This window comes from Archocentrus centrarchus, chromosome 4, assembly GCF_007364275.1.
Source record: "Archocentrus centrarchus isolate MPI-CPG fArcCen1 chromosome 4, fArcCen1, whole genome shotgun sequence".
In the NCBI taxonomy this organism is placed as follows: domain Eukaryota; kingdom Metazoa; phylum Chordata; class Actinopteri; order Cichliformes; family Cichlidae; genus Archocentrus; species Archocentrus centrarchus.
Genome location: NC_044349.1, coordinates 2,193,916 through 2,209,998, shown reverse-complemented (window position 1 = coordinate 2,209,998; position 16,083 = coordinate 2,193,916). Strand labels below are relative to the sequence as shown.

The 16,083-nt window shown below is 40.6% G+C and overlaps 1 protein-coding gene across 1 annotated transcript in view; it reads left to right on the top strand.

Annotated features, from left to right (window-relative positions):
- Positions 1–16,083, top strand: part of nlgn1 (neuroligin 1) — a 266,100-nt gene that overhangs the window by 245,772 nt on the left and 4,245 nt on the right. The window contains exons 4-8 of the mRNA XM_030727247.1: positions 8,252–8,464; positions 11,804–12,070; positions 12,158–12,519; positions 13,450–13,610; positions 15,764–15,920. Of these exons, the coding sequence (XP_030583107.1) occupies positions 8,252–8,464; positions 11,804–12,070; positions 12,158–12,519; positions 13,450–13,610; positions 15,764–15,920 (1,160 nt within the window). The remainder of the gene's footprint in view (positions 1–8,251; positions 8,465–11,803; positions 12,071–12,157; positions 12,520–13,449; positions 13,611–15,763; positions 15,921–16,083) is intronic.

Here is a 16,083-nt window from a genome sequence, read left to right as displayed (position 1 = left end):
TTATTCTTTATTGTTACTCTAAAAACTGCTACAAAGTTTTACTTGTAAACATTAGAAATGTGATTAAATGATGAGCTGATAGTTTTGATCAACACACACACACACACACACACACACACACACACACACACACACACACACACACACACACACACACACAGTTACCTCTCTCTGTAGGTGTGCTCGGGTGCTTTATCTCATTCTCTCTCTAGTTGTATTATTTAAATGGACCTCTTGCTTTTGCGGTGTCACTTTACTCGAGATAAGGTGTCTCTTCTAAATGCAAATTCAGGCACACAAAAACATACACACACACTCACACACACACACACACAGCTGCTTTGAAACTGTATTAGCAGTTTGAAAAGGTAAAACAGCTAATTTATATATTTATTTTGCACGTGTGTGTAACGTTCTCCTGGGGACGTTTCTGGGTTTTGTCACTTTTATCACTTGTATGAAATTTAAATCTGCAATATCTCTCAAATGTAGAGTAACCCTAACAGACCATCATCCACCCATCCATCCACCCATCCATCCATCCATCCATCCACCCACCCATCCATCCATCCATCCACCCATCCATCCACCCATCCACCCATCCATCCACCCACCCATCCATCCATCCATCCACCCATCCATCCACCCATCCATCCATCCATCCATCCATCCACCCATCCACCCACCCACCCATCCACCCATCCATCCATCCATCCATCCATCCATCCATCCATCCATCCATCCATCCATCCATCCATCCATCCATCTTCCATTTATCTAATTCAGGGTAATTTACCATCTTGCGTTGTTACTTTTGAATTATGTATGTTTGCTTTGTAGCATCCCAGCAGTCAGTCAGCCAATGCATAAATAAATCAAACATTTTGCAAATATTCCAGATATTTTATATTAATTGAAAGCATGACTATACAAAAATACATAATTGTGTAAACGATTTGTAGCATTCTACAAAAGGATACATTACAAAGCATACAGATCCTATTTGATAAATTATTATAAGCCCACCATTTTAGCCTCTTACAGCCCTTTTTCATATGTTTGTCATTAAAATTCAGGAGCTGGAACAAAGCAGGGTTAAGACTGAATACTGGACAATCAGATGTGGCATCAAACTAAACTATTTCTCTCCACGCCTGTAAGTTGGTATGCTTGCTCATGTGATTTATATTTGTTGTACCGACCATGTTTGACACAGTCTGGCAAATCATTTAGAGTTAGTTTCTAAAAAGCAATTTTAAGGTGAAACCTTACCTGGCATATTGTATCATGTGACTTACAAAATGTCACATATTGCATATTTAACGAGGCACATGATTGATTAGGCCTAAATTGAAGTGCATGTTTGCAAAGATGTGTATGAAAGCACAGCCGGTCTTTTGTTTAGATGTAAAATGCTTTCATTTATTGGTTGAAATATGGACCCATAAAGTAACATGACTCTTCATCACTTACCTATTTATCATCCTGTGACCACATACTAAATTTATTCATATGATAATACCCTGTGCTAAATACTGATGTCCATTTTGCTGGTAATGCACAATTTTGTCACTGTGCAAGGAGGGCACACCTGAAACTGAGAGCTGGCTCCGTGTTTGTCCCGAGTGCTATCTAAATAAAGGTTGAATGAGTGAATATCCTGTAGCTCTGTATTCATTATTTCCACTGAGAAATGCTTTGTGCCTCATCAGCATATTCCCCAGCCGGCTGCCCTCGGCGTGCCGTTGTCTTCGGTGTTATTGTATGCAACGAACAGATATGGATGGAGCATTGCTGAGGCACTGTAAATATTTGGAGCTGCTGTTGCACCATTTGTTTTAGGAAGGCATCCATAGACTGTGGGGCAGAGCGGGAGGGGTGTGCTAGATGGGGTGAGGTTATGGTTTGACCATACAGTGCATTTTATCAAAAATTACTTATCATCCAGTCATTGAGCTGCTGATATTTAGCATAGCTCCAAAGGCTCACATAATGAGAACAGAGCATTCCCTAATGTTGTTGTCCTTTCTCCAAAGATGCAAAAGTATGTGAAGTAGCTGTTCAGGTTTGCAGCCTGAAACTGGAGAGTGAATTACCTTTTTGAGTCCTGAATGCACAGCTGCCTCACAGTCCACCTGCTTCTGCTAATTTGGAATTAGAGACTGGATAATTTTATTGTGCTGTGGAACAATCAGGAACTGTGGAAACCTGGAAAGGATCAGATGTGGATTATTGTGCATTTATGTTGATTTTCTGTGCTTCAGTGGAGGCTAATGCTTATGCACTCTGCATTAAGGAACATCATTATTGCCAATTGATTTCATTGAGTTTTCTTTCTTTTTTTAACCTAAGAAGAGCGCCGTGTCAGAGCCCTTTTATAAACCTGCATTGTAGTTAGGGACAGAATAATCATCTTCAGCAACACTTAATTTGAAGAGTTGAACAATGCCATCTCAGACACTGGTCCCCACAGCAGGACGACGACACATTCAGCCATTTTTCTTCGTCATTAAGCTTCTTTCTCTCACTTCCTGCCTCGTTTTGGCTTATTTCATTTTCCTTGTCATTCCTTTGTCTCCTCCAGACTCGCTGTCTTGTTCTCTGCATGCTTGTTAATCTTGCTACACTGTGAAACTCTTTTTTTCCTCCACTCTAACTTCCCATTTCCCTTTGGTCTCTGAATTTTGCATTTTCTTTTGATTTCACCAACAGTAATAAGCCACATCTGCTGCAAGAGTTTACATGCTTCAGTGATAGTGTTTTCCCTCTTCCTTCTTCTTCTGCTGTTCCTTCTCATTCTGTCTTTCTCACCATTCAGAGTCAAAAGGACAGAAAGTGAAAAAGAGAGAAAAGAGAGAGGATTATAGTATACAGACCGTGACTGTGAAAAATAGATGTGTGCCGAGAAAGAAGTATAAAAAAATCCCATCTTTCTCTTCGTCTAGCCTTCTCTTTCTGGTTCGACAGAGATAGGAGGGATAAAAGCTGGATTCTTGGATCAGGGTTCACCTCAATATTGTCATCCTAGGAAGCTTAAAGGCCGAGCTGCTGAATCACAGTCTCGCTGATCACGGATGGTGGCTTTTAGCCAAACCTGAGACATAGACACGTATGAACTCCTGCATGGAGGAGGAAAGTAGAACCTGTTTGGCTTCACTCTGTAGGAGTAAATGCTGCATTTTCAGCATGTTTATTATGACATCATAGCACCACAGTCTTAAATATTTCCTTAATTACTTACATAGATACTTTTTTAATGTAGTTATTTCTATGTTGGCTTTTTAAATTTCAACTTTTATTACTTCCGTGAATGATTAACATTTTTTAATATTATTGTTGTTAATTTATTACCTACTGAAAATTCTTTCCAAGCTAAGTGGGCTGTAAAATAAATCTGCATGAGACCGGTGTTTTTAAAATGATGAAATCTTTATTTGCTGTTGCTGTTGTTGCTTTGTGACATTTGCAATTGTTTTACAGAATGAGATTTCCTCCTTTTCGTATTACACTAAATGTGACAGAAATGAGATTACCGACAAAAATCTTCATCCATAATGAGATGCAAATGTCCTCACGCAAATCTAATAAGTTAAGAAATTCTCCCCATTTTGGCACATATTTTGTAGATCTACAGTAGCTAATCAAATGTGTTTGTTCTCTAATTGTATCTCAACATGTGAGCATTACAGTACCCATGTGATTGTGTGCATGTTTGTGTATAAGACAGTGAGGGAGGGAGAGCCCTACCCCACTGCCCCACCACTGCTGGCATACTAATCATTCTTCCTGCCTCGCTCTTTGTGATTGCCAGCCCATCCCTGCACTGCAGCTAAATTGAATCAATTAAAATCTTTCTTGTAGATGGCTGCTGTTGCTTCCACCAGATTAGGCTTTGATCAAGAAACACACAAATAAATAAATAAGCCAGTGGAAAGGGAATAGAAAAGGAATGAACTTAATTAAACAGTCAGCAGGGGTACGTGCTCGCCTGTGGATGTCAGTGGGAGTGTGTGGATGCAACTGCACTGTATAGGATTTTGTAGGAGTCTATGCAAACTGCTATGGTGCAGTGGTTTGTTTGAAAGCTTTCCGTGGTGGAGACGTGTGAAGCAAATGAATGCATGTGTGGGACAGAAAATGCTTACGTGTGTGTGTGTGTGTGTGTGTGTGTGTGTGTGTGTGTGTGTGTGTGTGTGTGTGTGTGTGTGTGTGTGTGTGTGTGTGTGTGTGTGTGTGTGTGTGTGTCCTGAAGAGTAGAGTGGCCCTGTCATAGTTTTTATAAGACATGATCAGCTGACTCCATCAATTAAACACGTCAGTACTTCTATTTTGTGGTGGATGAATCTGTGCGAGCTATTGTAAACATAATGTGCATTATGGTTATTATAATCACAGTCACATGTTCTGCCATGCATAATTACATTTCTTAACTGCCACATTCATTCAAATCAGTGTCTACTATGCAGTAAAAATGCATATGATTTATGGTTATATTCTAATGATAAATCTTTATGAAAACATGTTGAGCATAAAGTCATACAGTGTACTTTTTAAATATGGAACTGACAGACCAACTAACAAAGTCATTCATTTCATGCTGCTAAAATGTTACGGTTCACTAAGTGTTATCTTGCTGGGACTGGATATGATGCAGATTGATCAGTCATATTTGTTGTTGTACAACTGGATTTAATAATCTCACATTATTGGAATGATATTTTATCAAACACTGGACATCTCCAAATCATTTCAGGTTATAATGATGACGATTTTCACTTCAGTGATTATTTACTTTGGAAAACAGCAGTGACTAAAGAAATAAATGGCAGCAAAGGCTGACGTGCAGGATGGTAACTACATTTTACCGTCCTCGAAGGCTTTGCTGTGGGTGTTTCCACACATAACACATCCAGTGGAAATGAGTGGTGGTGTAGCGTTGACTGAGGCTGGATAAGTATTTCTTTATGTTCTTATTTTCACTGGTAAAAATAATAATAATAAAAAAAAAAAAAGGACATGGAAGGAAATATGTGAGCGTGACAGGGAGAAAGGGACAGTTCTTGGGTGGGGTCAGTGGGTGTTAGTGCCCAGGATGCATGCAGGAGGTAATGGAGCTTTTAGTGTGGAAGTGTTGAGGCTCGGACATGAAATTGCTCTAAAAGACCTCGGCTCTCCTGTGGGTACAGGCTCCTTGTCTCTTTGGTACATTCATACCTTACTAGCATTTGATGTTGAAGCCTCACTGACCATGGTTTCCACTGAATAATCTTTTTTCTGTGACTTCAAGAAGTGATAAGAGCTGGTGAAAATGCTCAAAATGCAAAGAAAAGGTGCTTCAAAGATCCCTTTCTTATCTCTTTTAACATAGCATACGCTGGACCGTGCTTTACAAAAGGGAAGGCGATAACGCTATCCCACAATTCCTTGCAACAGCAACATTCAGTGTAATGTAACATCAGGCCATTCACGTTATACCTATCTTACACATCAGTGTCAGTCATACGAGTGGACAGGAGAGTGAGCATAAGCAACGTATCTCAGTGTGGTAACCATTTCGTTTCACTTTCAGGACTTGTAGCCTGTATTCCCTTCTTTATATGTTTTGCTTTGTTTGTTTATTTTAATGGTGCTGTTATATGTAAGCATTTAAGCTCTGCAAACAACATCCACTGTAGCTTTATTACAAAGCCAAGCATATGTTCAGCTGATGTGTCATAGCGCCATGGTGTGACTGGATCAAGAAAAGAAGTGCTGCAGATAGTGGTTGGGGGCTCGTATGGTGGTGTAGCTTTGATAGAGAAGGAGGTGAATGGCATCAATTAAGGAGAATAGCCAGTAATAGTCCAGACTTGCTAACAACAGTAATAATTTAGCTCTCATAATACATGAATTATTTTTGCAAAAGCTTGAATATAACAGACTTTAGAAAAGTAACTGCTGAAATATGAAAATATAACACAGACATTTATAAGTAAGTTTGAGTTTAGGTGTAACAGATATGAAAATGAAAAAAAAAAGTTAGCTTGACTTATTAGGAGGAGGAAAAATGTATTAAATAGTAAAATAATTTCCCAAACAATACTTTGTAAATATCTGGCCAACTTCATCCATCCATCAAATCATTTCCCAGACCTCCCTCTCCCCAGCCACCACCTCCAGCTTATTCAGGGGAACAGCCATACCCAAGTTTTTGCTTCAGCCACGACCCGAGCCGCCTTCTGCTTGGCCTGCCAGTACCCGTCAGCTACCTCCAAAATCTCACAGGCTAACCAAGCCTGATAGGATTCCTTCTTCAGCTTTCTGGCTCCCTTCACCTCCGCTGTCCACCATCTGGTTGGGGGATTACCACCACAACAGACACCAACCACCTTGCAGCTGCAACGCCCTGTGACGGCTTCACCTATGGAGATGCGGAAGTTCTGCTGGAGGTGATAGTTGAACATCTTGTGGACTGGGGCCTCTGCCAGGCGTTCCCAGCGCACACTTCACTATATGTTTAGGTGCGCCAGGTCTGTCCAACATCCTCCCCACCACCTGATCCAATTCACCACCAGGTGGCGATCAGTTGACACCTAAGCTCCTCTCTTCACCTGAGTGTCCAGAACGTACAGCCACACATCTGATAATCAGGGCCACAAAATCAATAATCAACCTGCAACCTAGTGTGTTCTGGTGCCACGTGCACTTATGGACATCCTTTTGTTCGAACATGCTGTTTGTAATGGACAAACGGGTTTGCACAGAAGTCCAATAATAGAGCACCACTCAGGGCCAGATCAGATCAGTTCAGATGAGTTTCCTCCCGGTCACGCCCCTCCTGGTCTGACTGTCATTGCCCGCGTGAGTGTTGAAGTCTGCCAGCAGAATAACGGAGCCACCGGATGGAGCACCTGCGAGCGCCCCACCCAGCAACTCCAAGAAGGCTGGGTATTTTGAACCCGCCGCCTCTCATCGAGGGCAACTCCAAACTGGAGTCCAGCCCCTCTCCAGGAGACTGGTTCAAGAGCACGGGTCACGCACTGAGATGAGCATGACTATATCTAGCCGATATCAGTCAATCTCACGCACTAGCTCAAGCTCCTTCCCCACCACATAGGTGGCGTCCCCCATCCCAATCACCAGCATCGATAGCTGGGGATTGGTCTGTCTCCTCTTTGGGCTGTACCCAGCTGGGCCCCACAGGCTAAGGACCAGCCACCAGGCGTTTTCTCTTGAGCACCCTCCCCAGGCCTGGCTCCAGGGTGGGGCCCCAGTAACCCTATCCCAGGCAGGGTAAACTGTTCCCTGAGCTTCATCTCACAAGGGTCATCTGAGTCGCATTCGTCCTGCCCTTCACCCCTTTGCCTTGGGGGACCCTACCACAGGGTAACAGCTCCGGGACAACATGGCCTCTAGGATCCCTTGGACACACAAACCCCTCCAACACGATACAGTAGCAATTCACGGAGATCTGGCCAACTCCGAAGAACTAATTGTCAGATTTTCATAGGTAAATGTTACATTTCAGATACAGACATCTGGCCAAACACTTAATGGTCTGATTTTAAGCTATTGCAATATCACATGTTCATTTCATGATTATTATGGTTACAAATAAATAAATATTAACAGCTATCTATGAGATTTTGAAAAGAGCATAATATTAGTTAAATTCATCTCTAACCTTGTGTATTGGGTGTTGAGTTTTTCAACAAATGAAAATACAGGAGCAACAGAAAAAGCAGTTTGTAGTTAAAAAGCATGACTACCTATTTTCTTTAACTTTGTCTTCTACAAAGCATCTGAATTACTGTGTTCTCACTCCTGATGGGCAGTTTCGATGTGGCCAGTGTGTCGTACTGACCTGTTGAGCCGTTATTTGTAGATTTATCCACAAATAAAAGACTTTGATTTGAAACAGAGGTACAATAGTAAAGTATATGTAATGGTTTTGGCAGAGTTATTAAACACAACACGACCTCTCTCTGACTCATTATCATTCTATATCAAGTTCACACTTTAAATGACTCTGAAATTTATCTCTTATTCCGTTGCAGCAAATTACGCCTTATTATTTTATCTTAAATAACCAAAATGTTTTTAATCAAACACCAAACGGCATTTTTGAAATATGTAGATGTTATTAAGAGTCCTCATGCCATTAGGTGGTGTTTCTTTGCTAATGAAGACTTCTGCCTAAGGCACTAATGAGGGAAATAAGGGAAAGATGCTAAAATAATATCTCCTGTTTTTAATTTGTCCTCTCATTCAGGGTTCCTGAGTACCGGTGACCAAGCAGCGAAAGGGAATTACGGCTTGTTGGATCAGATCCAGGCTCTGCGTTGGACCAGCGAAAACATTGCAGCCTTCGGCGGCGACCCATTACGAATCACAGTGTTTGGCTCAGGAGCCGGAGCTTCCTGTGTGAACCTGCTTACGCTGTCTCACTACTCAGAGGGAAACCGCTGGAGCAACTCCACAAAAGGTAAAAGCTGAGGACTCGAGTTATGCATGTGAAATCTTCATATGTGTTTCAGTAATGGTGTGTGCGACCAGAAAAAAGGTTGTGATTGTCTTTTGCTGATGCTCTTTTTATAAGTTGACATTTTGGCTTCATGTGTGTTAATGTATGATTGTGTGTCTTGAATGGAGCCTTACATAGGAGCTGTTTTTCCAACATTTGACTACAAATACTAAATAAAAGCTTTTAAATTTGAAACTCCAGGAGGTAAAATAAAGTGCTCCAATACTTTGTGATAATTCACAATCTGAGTTAATTAAAAGGGTTCATTGGAATTATGGACCCAAAACACAGACTGTAAGCACACGAGTTAATCAGGGAGATGAGAAACAACAGGGAACACAGGTGGAACTAATCGAGGAAAACAAGACAGGAACCAAAACTAAACACAATGCACACGAGACAAGAGACTAACAAAATAAAACAGGAAGTAACCAAACATGGAATATTAACAAGGTGACTTAACTAAAGTTGGGGAACACAGGGAAGGCAGGAATACAATGCTGACAAACAATAACCATGAACAGAAACTAGACGGCAAAACTAAAAGAACTTAAAATGCAGGATTATATGCAGGAGAATAATAAAGTCAACCTACAAAAGAGACGAAGCAAAATATCTGGAATAATTTATGAAAAGTAAACTCAAGAAACAAGCTGAAGCTGTTTGATCATAAACAGAACAATCAGGGTAACAGAGCCAGGACCACGACAAACAGAGTTTGATCAAGTTATACGTAGTTGTTTTCCAGGCAGTTAAATTAAAATAAAAAACAAAAAAATTACATGTATTCTAAACACAAGCTTCATTCATTTTATTATGATTTTATTCAATAGGATGTTCTTTTTTTTTTTACAGGGGTTACAGTATTACAGTATTAGTTGTTACATATGGATCAAGTATGATATATATGGACCAACAAAAATGTGTCATCTCATTGTGGTTTTAAAGTTATAAGATAAAAAGATATTCCACTTATTATCAAATGAGCAAAATTAGGTAATATGATACTTGAAAGATATTGATATTATTATATTATTGAGCAACAAACTACATGGAAAGAAAGAAGCACCTCTTTCCCTGAGGTCATTCATAAGGAGGATCGGGATGGTGTTGATCCGTAGCCCGGCATCGCCACAGTTTGGAATTCTACACGTCGCTGGATCGTCATTTTGTCAGAGTATATGAAACATGAGCTTTGAGATTTGTGTTTCCCAGTGATGGCCACTGTAATTGTCACATTTTTCAAGGAGAAGAAAGCAGTGCATTTAAGTACAAAGTTATCCTCGCAATCTTTATAAAGAAACAGAAATCTTATTTCAGTTGCACAACTTATGTTTGAACTGATGGATTTACACTTCAGACTCCCTGAAGTGGATGGTTCAGAGAATCCAATGATGTTTCAGGATCGTCCTGTTATAAGAGGCCAAAAGCCTGGCCTGACCCCTCCCTGAGGTTTCCACCTGTCGCTTTGATGGATCTTCTTAGCTGTAGGATCAATGTGGGATTCAATATCAAGTTTGTTAACAAAAGTTTAAAATATCTGTAGGTCTCCATCACAAGGTGCTCAAAGGTTTACATAACCTCGCAGAATTTGTGATTTTTTTTTCTGGCGTTTTTTCTGAGAATATGAATAATAACAGAAACTTTTCTTTCACTCCTGGTTGGTTGTTGGGTGAATCAGTTAATTATCAAACAACCGTGTTTGCCTTTTTAAAATCATAATGACAAAAGAAACTACCCAAATGACCCTGATCCAGAGTTTGCATACCCTCATTCTGAATACCGTGTATTGCCTCCTTTAACATCAGTGAGAGCTTTAACTCTTTGTGGTATTTGTGGATGAAGCACTTTATTTGCTCGGATGGTAAAGCTGCCCATTCTTCTTGGCAAAACGCCTCCAGGGTAAATTCTTGGGCTGTCTTGCATGAACTGCATGTTTGAGATCTCCCCACAGTGGGCTTAATGATACTGGGGTCAGGAAACTGAGATGACCACTCCAGAACCTTCCATTTTGTCTGCTGTAGCCAATGACAGGTTGACTTGGCCTTGTGTTTTGGATAATTGCCCTTTTGGAATGTCCCATGCGCTGCTTCCAGGCTGTTTTCTGGTAACATGCTGCCTTCACCTTGCCATCAATTTTGACTAAGTTCACCGGTACCTTTGTAGTTCACACATCCCCAAAACATCAGCGAGTCGCCTCCATGTGTCACAGTAGGGATGGTGTACTTTTCATCGTAGACCTTGTGGACTTCACTCCAAATGTGGTATTTCTGGTTGTGGCCAAAAACATCAATGTTGGTCTCATCACTCCAAATATCTTTGTTCCTGAAGTTCTGAGGCTTGTCTCTGTGCTGTTTGGCATATTGTAAGCGGGCTGCTTTGTTGCACTGGCGCAGAAATGATTTTCTTCTGGTGACCTGACCATGCAGCCCATTTTCCTTCAAGTGCCTCCTTATTGTGCATCTTGAAGCCGGGCCACTTTTTCTCTGTATGTGCGCTGAAGTTATTTGTGGGTTTTTCTTTGCATGCTGGAAAATATTCCTGGCAGTTGTGGCTGAAATTTGTTTTGGTTGACCTGAAATGGTTTTTTTTTTGGTTTCAGCAGAGTCCCTCATTTTACACTTCTCAATTGGAGTTTGAACACTGCTGATTGGCATTCTCTATCCCTTGGATATCTTTTTATATCCATTTCCTGTTTATAAAGTTCAACCATCTTCTCCCACAGATCCTATGATAATTCTTTTGCTTTCCCCATGACTCAGAATCCAACAACATCCCAGTGCAACACTGAGTGAAACTCACTGACTTTATACACACACACACACACACACACACACACACACACACACACACACACACACACACACACACACACACACACACACACTAATTACAAGCAAACAGATCACAGGTTACCTTTAGTGGTCATTCAAACCCGTGTGTGTGTCAGCCTGTGTACGTATGGAAACTTTTGATCAGGGTCATTTTTCTTTTAAAAGGTCAAACACAGTTGTTGTTTTATAAAAAATAATAATAACTTCACACATTAACCATGAGTTCTGGGTGTTTTTTGGAATAAGAATTTGACTACATCCATCTTTTGTGTAACCCTTGTCCTAAAGGTCATGAATGTGCGACTGACTCAACAAAAGTATTGCTTAATTTTCTCTTTATTTGATTTTCAAATGTGACTTTTTATGCCTTTATAATTATTTTCACATAATTTGGAGTAGTCTGTGAATTACACCTAATTAGTTGTTTTCTCCATCAATCCTGCCCCTCTGCTGTTTTTGTCTTAAGGCCTGTTCCAGAGGGCCATCGCTCAGAGCGGCACAGCTCTGTCGAGCTGGGCTGTCAGTTTTCAGCCTGCCAAATATGCTCGGATGTTAGCCCGTAAAGTAGGCTGTAACCTGGAGGACACTGTGGAGCTCGTGGTGTGCCTGCAGAGAAAACATTACAAGGAGCTTGTGGATCAAGACATCCAGCCAGCCCGGTACCACATTGCCTTCGGCCCTGTTATTGATGGAGATGTTATACCTGATGACCCTCAGATATTAATGGAACAAGGTATTTATTTTGCACATGCAAACCTCCTAATAATACTTTGTCATTTTAGTGTGAATTTTAACAACACTCTGCACAATCTCTCGCTAGGTGAGTTCCTCAACTATGATATAATGCTGGGAGTGAACCAGGGCGAGGGCCTGAAGTTTGTAGAGCTTATCGTGGACAATGAGAACGGCGTCCAGGCTAATGACTTTGACTACGCCGTGTCCAGCTTTGTGGATGACCTTTATGGCTACCCAGAGGGTAAAGACATCCTCCGAGAGACCATCAAGTTTATGTACACCGACTGGGCCGACAGGCACAATCCAGAGACGCGCCGAAAGACCCTGCTAGCACTTTTCACCGATCATCAGTGGGTGGCGCCAGCTGTTGCAACAGCCGACCTGCACTCCAGTTTTGGGTCTCCAACCTACTTCTATGCCTTCTACCACCACTGTCAGACAGAACAGGTGGGTTTCAAGTTTGAATTGTTTATTGGTGTGATGTGATAAAGTTTTCAGAAATGCTGCCAAAAACAGCTTGATGGGAATTGCAGTATTTTATATCAGTTACCCCTGCTTCATCACTTCTGAAGGTACATTCACGTATTGCAGTACGTGGAATTTTGGAATGGCCGCCCAGTCTCGATGTGGGTCATTAAAATAGGCCATTTCCTCTCTGACTGATGGCTGTGTCGCCCAGCAGAGGCCACTCACCAACACATCTTAACAAAGGGATTTCAATCACCCCACACACCTCGTAATATTAATGTACGATCAGAATCAGATAACATCACTTGTTACTTACTGTGACACAAACACAATTTGGGCCTCAATAACTGATTTGAACTGACAGTTTGATAAACAAGCCAGCACTTCCATGGCTCATATATGTAACAACATGTGCGTGTGTGCTAACTTGCTAATACATGTCTTCATGTCAAATGTGTGGATTTGTCTTTTGACGTATTGGCTAATATGTAGCCACATGACTGATATATATATATGAAAATGAGGAGTGCTGATTACAATGGCCACATTTCTTATTATATTCCCACCAGCTGGCTACAGCTAACATGTACATTTCATTTCATTGCATTTCAGTTTAAACTCATCTCAAAGCAATTTTCCTCTGTCAGCCTCATCCTTTTATCTGCCATCTTCTCTCTCTCTGTTCAATTCACTGAATAATGAGCCAAAAATGGCAGGTAAATTAATATTAAAAACTTATCTCTTTTTCTCCCCTCAACAATATTCTATTTTTCCAGCCTTTTTAATCTTTCTATGTCTATGCATATTGTCAGGATATCCACCGTGCAAAAATAATACCTTTTAATGTCCTGTATCTGTCACATAAATATAATAATACTGACATGATTTGATTCATCTGCTGCTCATTAGGTACCACCCTGGGCAGATGCAGCACACGGAGATGAAATCCCTTATGTGTTTGGGCTGCCAATGATCGGCCCGACGGAGCTGTTTCCCTGCAACTTCTCCAAAAACGACGTTATGCTCAGTGCGGTGGTTATGACCTACTGGACAAACTTTGCCAAGACAGGGTATGATGACTCCTGAGCACCAATGCGATATTATCCCCACACATCTGAACAACCTCATCATAACTTTAAAATTTTCTGAGTTCAGAAAATGTTAAGTGGCTGTAGCTCATATTTAATCTTTGCCCTCGATCCAGCTGCACGCTGTGGAAACTGTAAATGATAGATAAACCCTTTTTTATGTTATTATTATTTACATTTAAATGAAAGAATTACATTATTTGTCTCGTTTCATTTTTTAAAAAAAGATTATCATCTAATTCTAAATAGAGAAGGCGAGAACGCACTACGTAGTGGTGGGTAAAGCTTCTCTGTCCATTTTCAAGGATGTTGTTAAAAAATTATGGCAAAGGCGCTTTTTTTTTTTTGATTAATTGGTTAATTGATTTTCAGTTCAATTCACTTTTATTTATATAGTGCCAAATCACAACAACAGTCACCTCAAGGTGCTTTTCAAAGGTAGGTGAAAATAAATGTTTTACTGTACGATCAGAATATATGGATATATGATTGGTTGTGATTTTGCCCAAATGCATTCTAAGCTAATTTTCATGCTTTAGTTTGTTGTGCACATACTGTATGGGTTTTAATATTTTGATCCATTAACTAATTGTTTGAGATTTGACCATTTTGGAGTGGCTGTGATTTCCATAGTCATCTCTCGTGTCCAACAAATGGGGGCAGTGCTGGGATGTAACCATTCCCATTAGGATAGAAAGATATAATCACTTTATGGTTTGTAGTGGTAATTGTATGTTGATAAAACATATAATCACCAGTAAGACATTTTGAACTAAGGGATAATTTCTCTGTAATTGTGTTTCTTCAGTATGACCACGACTAGTGAATCGTGCTATTGAGTTTTATGGACTGTACAGTATAATTGGTATTCTTTGAAAATACCCATATCTTCAAATACATTATTAATTGATGTTCCTAGCCTGGAGAGTGACATTCTGAAAGTGACAAAATTAAAATCCTTTTTTCCCCCTTCTGTCTCATGTTGCCTTGCAGCATATAGTCATGGCGGTAATTGTTTTTCTGCAGCATAATGGGGGGACATTGGCTTTTCCTGTGCACTGCCCAGTAGCCCTGAGGGGAACAAAAAGGCACTAATGATCTACATATATAACCCCAAATTGACGTAGAATGCCCGGTACCTGAGAGATTTATGCCACCAATTTGAATGGTTAAGCATGTTCCTGATGAGGTCTGGCTGGCTCCATATGCTGCTCTCAGACAATGGGGCGCTCGTTGGGTCTGAATGAGCCTCCACAGTTCACATGGCTGGATCTGTTCTGCTCAGATTAAGTGCAAGTGGGTCTGTTTAGTGCAGGATCCAAAACTCAGTGTGTTCTGCTCCTCTGTATCTACTGAATAAAGAGGGGCACTCACATGGGTTACTGACCCGCATTTACAGTGTATTTAAGCCGTGAGTTATTGAGTCGGATATTTAAAATTGATGGCACATGACATTTAAAAAAGTGGCTATTCTAAGGTTTGTTTACAGCAGCCACTGAACCGTGTACTTGTTGGAAATTATCAGCATGGTTGAACTGCATATTCACCCAAACATATTCTTTGGCAGGAAGCCTCTTTTCATGTTTGAATTATGTATACGAATCGCTTCATATCCAGTCATTTAAAAAGACGTGACAGGAATTTTTTTTTTTTTTTTGAATGAAACTTTAAATTAGGAATAGTTCTGAGCTTATTAGCTAGCCTGAGACCTTTCCATTCAATCAGAATATTTAGAAGACCATACATCTGTGAGCAATAATATCCCTTCTGACCTTTTCTGGATCTTATCAGGTGTTGTATCTTAGAAGGCGTTGATTAAAATTTGATGAAACCTGGAGGCTGCATTTCAGTATTTTCATAATTATACTGATTAGCCTGAGGCAAATGCTACACTTATGTCAGAATTAAAATTTGAATAGCCAGACAGCTGTGCCTTAAAAGGTCCGGTCCACCTTTAGTTTGATTTTAGATCTTCCTGTGCTCTTAGGTAAACAGCTATAAAAAGACAAACCTGCTAATGGCCGAGAAGATTGCATCACTGATGAGCAGCTCTGTTTCAGTGTTTTCTGCTATAAGACTCTCAGCTCTTCTCACCTCTGTGACCTCTTTAACTCGGTCCTACTCTTTCTTCAAAGGGACCCGAACCAGCCTGTCCCCCAGGACACCAAGTTCATCCACACTAAGCCCAATCGTTTTGAAGAAGTGGCATGGACACGCTACAACCAGAAAGACCAGCTTTACCTCCACATCGGCCTGAAGCCCCGGGTCAAAGAGCACTACCGTGCCAATAAGGTAAAGTTAGGGGTAATGCTCTCGCGTGCAGCTGTTTCAAAATGCAGCAGCTCGGCTTCTTACAGATTTTAACAGAAAGCATTACATCACCCAAATACTGGCTTCACTGTACATTTTAGAATTTAGTTTTTAAGATTTCACCGATCACTTTTAAACCACGCGG